This window comes from Heterodontus francisci, unplaced genomic scaffold (assembly GCF_036365525.1).
Source record: "Heterodontus francisci isolate sHetFra1 unplaced genomic scaffold, sHetFra1.hap1 HAP1_SCAFFOLD_606, whole genome shotgun sequence".
Lineage (NCBI taxonomy): Eukaryota > Metazoa > Chordata > Chondrichthyes > Heterodontiformes > Heterodontidae > Heterodontus > Heterodontus francisci.
Window position 1 is genome coordinate 506,784 of NW_027140713.1, and position 7,228 is coordinate 514,011.

Consider the following 7,228-nt stretch of genomic DNA (forward strand, 5'->3'; position numbering starts at 1 on the left):
GCTCAGACAGAGTAAGGACGGGAATGACATATGGTTCCAGACTATGTAAATATTCGAAACATGCATTCTCCCAGACTAGGTAAGGACTGGAGTCACATGTAGCCTCGGGGTGGCTGTAGACTGGAGTCACATGTGGTTCCAGGTTGGATAAATATAGAATCACACTTACACTCAGAGTCTCTAAGGACTGAGATCACATATGGTTACAGATGGGTGAGGGCAGGAGTCACATATAGCTGCACAGTCAGTGAGGACTAAAGTTGCACACATGTCCTGATTGCTGAACGACTTGATTCACATTTACTTCCACACTGGGTAAGGAATGAAGTCACAGATACGCCCAGACTTGTTAAAGATTCCAGTCACACAGAGCCCCACGCTGGCTATGGACTGGAGTCACATGTAGTCCCAAATTGGGTATGGACTGGCCTCACCTAAATGTCCAGAATGGGGAAGGCTGGAGTCACATATCGTCCCAGAGCAGGTAAAGACTGGAGTCACATATAGGTCGAAACCAATTCGATAGTGCAGAGTTTCCCAGAGTTAAATTTATTCTTGAATGGGCAAGAAAGGAGCGATTGGCCTGAAAGTTTTCTTGACAGTGGCGCAAAATGGGTGGTATTGCATCGGACACCAGTTATATGCCCTGCCTTATATTACACTTAATGGTATTGAATATCAGTCCAGATGAATTTCTACACCTAGAATGTAAAATTGGTGTCTGAATCGCCCGGTTTGCCTCACCACCCAAGCTGAATTTCTATAGATGTTGCCCTTTTTTTTTCGGTGTCCAACAACATTGCAACAATGACACTAATTGCATTATGAATATTCCAATGAAAGGCATCCAAAAGCAACACAAGGAACATCTCCGGTCCAAAAACCAGAATCTGAGTAATGCCACCATCCGAGGAAAGGACAAAACAAAGACATTCTCTCTTGCTGATCGGTACACTGAACTTATAGTTATTTCCTCTCTCCGTGAACGGAGACTGGTGGAACACGAGCTCCTGGCCAGAGGGAAAGACCACGAGGAGTGGCAGCAGAAGTACATCAACAGCGACCTTGAGAAGATCCGCATTGATCAGTTATTCAGGAGCAGTTTCGGCCACACCAGCCTGTCTGGGACCTCAGTGGTGAGCGGGGTGGCAGGGATTGGGAAGACCACTATGGTGCAGAAGATGGTCCACGAATGGGCCCTGGGGACCATGTATACTCAGTTCCAATTTGTTTTTCATTTCACATTCCGAAACCTCAACTCCATAAAGGGGACCACGTCTCTGAAAGAAATAGTGCTGGATTCCTACCCTTACTTAGAAAAGATACTTGGGGATATATGGATGAGGCCAGAATACCTACTCCTGGTGTTCGATGGATTAGACGAGTTCCAACACACGATTGATTTCACAGATCGTGCGACCAGGAAAGTATCTGAGACCAGCTGTACCGGGCCCGAGAGCAGATGTGAGGTGGCTGAGATTGTCCGCTGTCTAGTGCAGCAACAGGTGCTAAAAGGCTGCTCCGTGCTGGTCACAAGTCGGCCAACCGCTCTCAACTCATTGGAACAGGCCAATATCAACCTCTGGGCAGAGATCCTGGGCTTTCTGGCTGACGAAAGGAAAGACTATTTCAGAAGATTTTTCGGGAATGATGAGCTTGCCAGCAACGTCTTCAAATACGTGGAGGAGAACGAGATCCTGTACACCATGTGCTTCAACCCTTCCTACTGCTGGATCATCTGCTCCACCTTGGGCCCGCTCTTCACTCAGCCAGAAGGGAAGAGACCACTCCCAAAAACTATCACCCAACTCTTTTCCAACTACGTTTACAACCTGTTGAAAAACCACCAGCGAGATGTAGAGGACCAGCGGGTGGAGTTACTCCGAATCGGGGAGTTGGCCTACCAAGGAGTTTCAAAAAGGGTCATTGTTTTCAATGAGGACCACTTCAGCCAAAATCAGCTGGAGCCCTCCAAATTCATCTCAGGATTTATGATGGAGATCCTAGAGAGGGATGACGCAGCAAAAAACACTGTGTACACGTTCCTCCACCTCACCATTCAGGAATTCTTGGCGGCCCTCGCTCACTACTTGACTCCGAGGCACCAGAATATGTTGGAGCTCCTTCACTGGGCTTTTAAGAAGGATGACGGTCGCTTTGAGATCTTTATTCGTTTCGTGGTGGGTCTTTCAACTCCCACTTCTTCGCAACAGCTGGGAGAGATCCTGGGTCCTCTGTCTCACGGCACCACCTGTCAGGTGATAGACTGGTTGAAGGCCAACGTTCAGGCAGAGATCAAAAACATGGACAGGAGTGCGGGCAAGAGGCAGCTGCTGAACATATTCCACTACCTGTGCGAGTCTCAGAACAGAGCTTTGGCCCAGATGACCGTTGGGTCGGTGGAGCGACTGATCTTTGGGGACTCCATTCCACAGAAGGCACTGAGATTGAACCCATTGGATTGTGCTGTGCTATCCCACGTAGTGCAACTCTGCGAAACCATGGATGAGCTGAATTTGGAGAAATGCTACATTCAGGAAGAGGGGGTCAAGCGACTGGCTCCCGCCATCCACAAATTCAAAGTTCTGAGGTATTTATTAATGGGGATGAAATTGGACATGGGTGGGACGTAAAACAGGCGATTATCTATTGCTCAAATGTTATAGGCTCTACCTGACATTCAGTTCCTTTGACTACAGTACCTGCCTTCTTCTCTACCTGTTTTTCTTTCCAGGACACGGAAGCAGAAAGGGCCCAGACTAAGTTAGTTGGTCTCACCACGCTCAGTGCGTGAAGGGCCTAATCTACATTCCCAGCCTGTCCTGAGCTAGTTGTACTCGCCTGGGACACACACACACACACAAGCACACCCCTGACCTGCGTAAAAGTGGGTGAACCCAGCAGCTGCTGGGCTCAGCACACATGAATAGAGCTAGAAGGAGCTCCATTCAATCACCAGTCTGAGCTGAGTTAACCCCTCTCACACAGCGCTGGACTGAGCACACATGAATAGAGCTAGAAGGAGCTCCATTCAATCACCAGTCTGAGCTGAGTTAACCCCTCTCACACAGCGCTGGACTGAGCACACATGAATAGAGCTAGAAGGAGCTCCATTCAATCACCAGTCTGAGCTGAGTTAACCCCTCTCACACAGCGCTGGACTGAGCACACATGAATAGAGCTAGAAGGAGCTCCATTCAATCACCAGTCTGAGCTGAGTTAACCCCTCTCACACAGCGCTGGGCTCAGCTCCAGACTCAGAGCAGGAAGGTCCAAATCTCAATCCCGAGCCAATGCTGCTCAGTAATTTCAACTGAGGCAGGCGGCATCAGAACAAATTCACACCTTTTAAACATCGAATTAACAGATAACTGACGAAATACCAGAATTACAATGCAAATTTTTTTTAACATTTTGTAATTTGACCCCATTTTTTGAAACGTTGCTTACATTTGTCACACATTGCAGTAATTCCCAACCGCAGTCTACTTCCTCATGGATATCAATCCCACTAGCACAGTTAAAGCTCTAACTACAACTCCAATAGGACATGAGCTCCCTCCCTAACAGCACTGCGGGTGTACCAGCAGCACTGCAGGTGCACCTACCCCACATGGACTGCAGCGGTTCAAGAACACATCACACCACCACCTTCTCAAGTGCAATGATAGGGATGGGCAATAAATGCTGGCCTGGCCAGTGACACCCACATCCCAAGAAACAATCATGAAAGAAATGAGTTCCCTTCGAAAAATCTACAAGGGTTGTAAGTTTTAGCTCGTAGAGGGTGAAAATAAATATTCGATGGCGTTTCACCTGTGTAGCTCGACTGCCGAGACCAATTTCACCCCCACAACTGGTGCCAGACAACTGAAGATTAACTAGCTGGTGTTTTGACCCTACCAGTTACCATGTGAAGGGTCTATACTTGACGTATAGGCCAACCACGTCTTGACTCAGTGAGGTTGCCACTTATGCATCACAGTTGTTGCTCAAGGGAAGAGCCAAGGTGGGATAGTACGAAGGTTCATCATAGACAGTAGGTTTTCAACACCGATTTCCAAGAGAGACACGGGTTGATAAATTTGTCTTTTTGCGGATAGCACTAGATGGGTGATAGCGCTCGGGGGCGTGGGGGGGGGTGGGGTCGGTGGGGGGGAGGAGTGGAAAATGAGCGGCAAATTTGCCATTGCCCACCTTGTACTACAGCCCAAGAGGAACGTTTAACCCATTAGACATGGCAACCGAATGCAGAACCTGTGAAATGTTAAGTTTTTCATGACGACAGAAATTGTTTTTCATGATTCATTTTCTACATTTCTTTATATGGGGATTATTTCAGCCGGAGGGTGGGTTGGAATTTAACAATAACAGAATACAACTGGTTTTTACTCCTCGCCTGATTTTACTCACCTTTGACTTCAGTAGAATAAAATTGGGCCGGATGTAAAAAGATTTGTCATAACACCATCAGTTTCCTGGTCAGGTGCTTAACTGGTTTCCAAGTTTAATGGTCTGTACTGGCACTTTTAAAAACCTATCCAATTCGTCCCAAATCCCTCGCTCTTTTCCCAAACCAATGCAAATATTTGCCCTTCATGTATTTATCCTCTGCCCTTTCTGAAGGTTGTTATTGAATTTGCTTCCAGCCTAAGTGGAACCCAATTCATAACAATTTGCTGCGTAAAATGATAAAATAAAACCTCCTCATCTCTTTTTTTGTTGTCCATTGTTTAAATTTGCTGTCTTTTGCTTAGTGACCCTTACTCCGGTGGAAATAAATTGTCCTTATGAATCTATTAAACTACTTAATAGTTTTGAACAATTCATATCTCCCCGTCTTTCTGTACTCTACCAAGAAATATTTGAGAAGGTTTCCTTTAACGTGCAGGAGATTTTTTTTTATATGAAAGAAAGACTTTACCTTTCCTTATTAGTGACCTTTGTTTTTCTTGGTTGTCAGACTGAATCATAATAATATCGGAGACTCAGGAGTCAAACTTTTGTCTGCAACACTGAAACATCCGGACTGCAAAACGCAGAGATTGGAGTAAGTGACACTCCTGATTGACAACAAGTCGGGCGAGTCGGGAACCCACTTTACACCCACCCAATTTTACCATTGACTAATAGATGCCTGGCAGTCTAGGTTATAATAATTCTCTGTTCTGTTCTTATGTTGCAGTCCTGTTCATTATCTATATTGTGGTAATTGTTACAGCTGTACAGTAATCTGCTTAGACTCCACATGGAGTACTGTGTTCAGTTTTGGGCAGCAAATCACAGGAAGGATATCTTAGCAATGGAGGGGTTGCAGCACACTTTTTCATCAGAATGATACAAGGGCCAAAAGGGTAAAATTATGATTGCAGATTGTGCAGACCAGACTTCTGTTCGTTTGAGTATGGAAGGTCAAGTTGTGATCTAATCGAGGTGTTTAAAACAATGAAAGGATATAGTAGGGCAAATAGAAAGAAGCTAATTATTTTGGTGGGTGGAGTAAAGAACAAGGCAACATACTTTTAAAAATAGAAGTTAACCGTTTGTTCAAGTGTGATTTTAGAAAAAAGAATCTTCATCCAAAAAATGGGGGAAATCTGGAAGAGTCTCCCCCAAAAAGCTGTTGTGGCTGTGGCTCAAATGAAAATGTCAAAACTGGGATTGACTTAACATAAGTAGGTAAGGATATGAAAGGTTTAAGGAAACAAGGTGTGTCGATGGAGTCAACATACTGTTCAGCCATTACCTAGCTGAATAAAAAAGCACACAAGCTGCAGGGCTGAATGGCCTCCTCCTGTCCCTGTCTCCCTATGTTCCTTCCATTGTTCCGAATGTAAAATCTTACTGCCTATTCGAGCTGTATAAAATCCCGATTTTACATATTTATTTTAGATTGCAGGATAACAATCTAACAGCTGCTTGTATTGAGCATCTATGGTCAGCATTCAGTGTGAATCAATGTCTGACAATGCTGTACCTGGACGGAAATCAGTTCACAGATGAATGTGTTCCCAATCTGCGAAACCTCATATTGAGCTGTAAGAACATGGAACTGATTCAGTGAGTGCTGGTTAAATTATCAACAATATCAATCGTATTGTGAATAATGCTTTCTGTTATAAAATCATCTCGGTTACATATTCTTCTGGGGGTGGGGTTACAGGAATAAGGATGTATATGTAACATTTGCTAGATATTGTATCCCTCTCACTATATTCAGATCCATTGATTCATAGTGAGCAATTTGAACACAATATACCGGGACAGAATTCCAATGGATCAGGGTGAAACGCTGGTTATAAACCCCATCTAATATTGCTCTTGGTTAAATGCAGTGGACGGTAAAATTGGGTTGGATGTAAAATCAGCATTGTAGCCAATCAGGCCCATTACCCAGTTAAAATTGCCCACTGTCGAATTGAATTTCGGGCAGTGTTTAACCGTCCCCACGAACTTCCAACCCTTAGATTATTTGATCATCATCCATGTGTCAGCACTTTGACAGAGCTATAAAATTAGTTACATTTTCTCTGCTGCTCTAGATTCCTTTGCAGGTATATATACAATTGCCTATGGAAAGTGCTTTTCACACATTTGATTGAAATGTTATCAATACTTCTGTTATTTTGGCCGAATGTATTAATTGTCTATTTATGTGTTCAGAATCTGGAGGAATCCGTTCGGTCCAGATGGACAGAAACAGCTCAGATCGCTGAGAGAATCTCGACCCGGATTGCGAGTGTTTGTGTGATTACAGGATCCAGGAAATGGTTGTTATTTTAATGTGTTAACAAAGCCGAAATTCTATTTTTTCTAACGTTCATGTTCAATATAATGAGAAACATGTGAGATTAAACAGAATGCAGAACACCACGTGCTGAATACCTGCAATAAAGTGGAAATGAATAATTGTACCGTACTCAAACCTGACAATAACACTGGAGTGTTACAGAACAGATTTGCTCCTGCAGGCTCCAAACTAGTCATCGTTATGCATGTATCAGGGAAGATAAGGATGCTGTAAGTTAGAGAGACGTAGAAAGAGGACAAACAGTAAAGATCTGCATTTAGATCGAGTCTTTAATTATCACTAGTCTTATTGAAGTGATTCTGAAATATATTTTGTGAGGAATTCACAGTGAAACTGAAGAAATGTTGGACGAGTTACTTTCAAGAGAGTCAGTAAGAGGACACTGAAAGGACTGGTTAGACAACAACATTCACTGGT

General features: G+C 44.0%; 1 protein-coding gene across 1 annotated transcript; it reads left to right on the forward strand.

Annotated features, from left to right (window-relative positions):
* Positions 1–824: 824 nt before the first annotated feature.
* LOC137360541 (NACHT, LRR and PYD domains-containing protein 3-like) lies at positions 825–6,751 on the forward strand. Its single transcript, XM_068025944.1, has 5 exons — positions 825–2,582; positions 3,238–3,359; positions 4,964–5,050; positions 5,893–6,060; positions 6,664–6,751. The coding sequence occupies exons 1-5, from the start codon at positions 825–827 to the stop codon at positions 6,749–6,751; spliced, it is 2,223 nt and encodes a 740-aa protein (XP_067882045.1).
* The last annotated feature ends 477 nt before the right edge of the window (positions 6,752–7,228 follow it).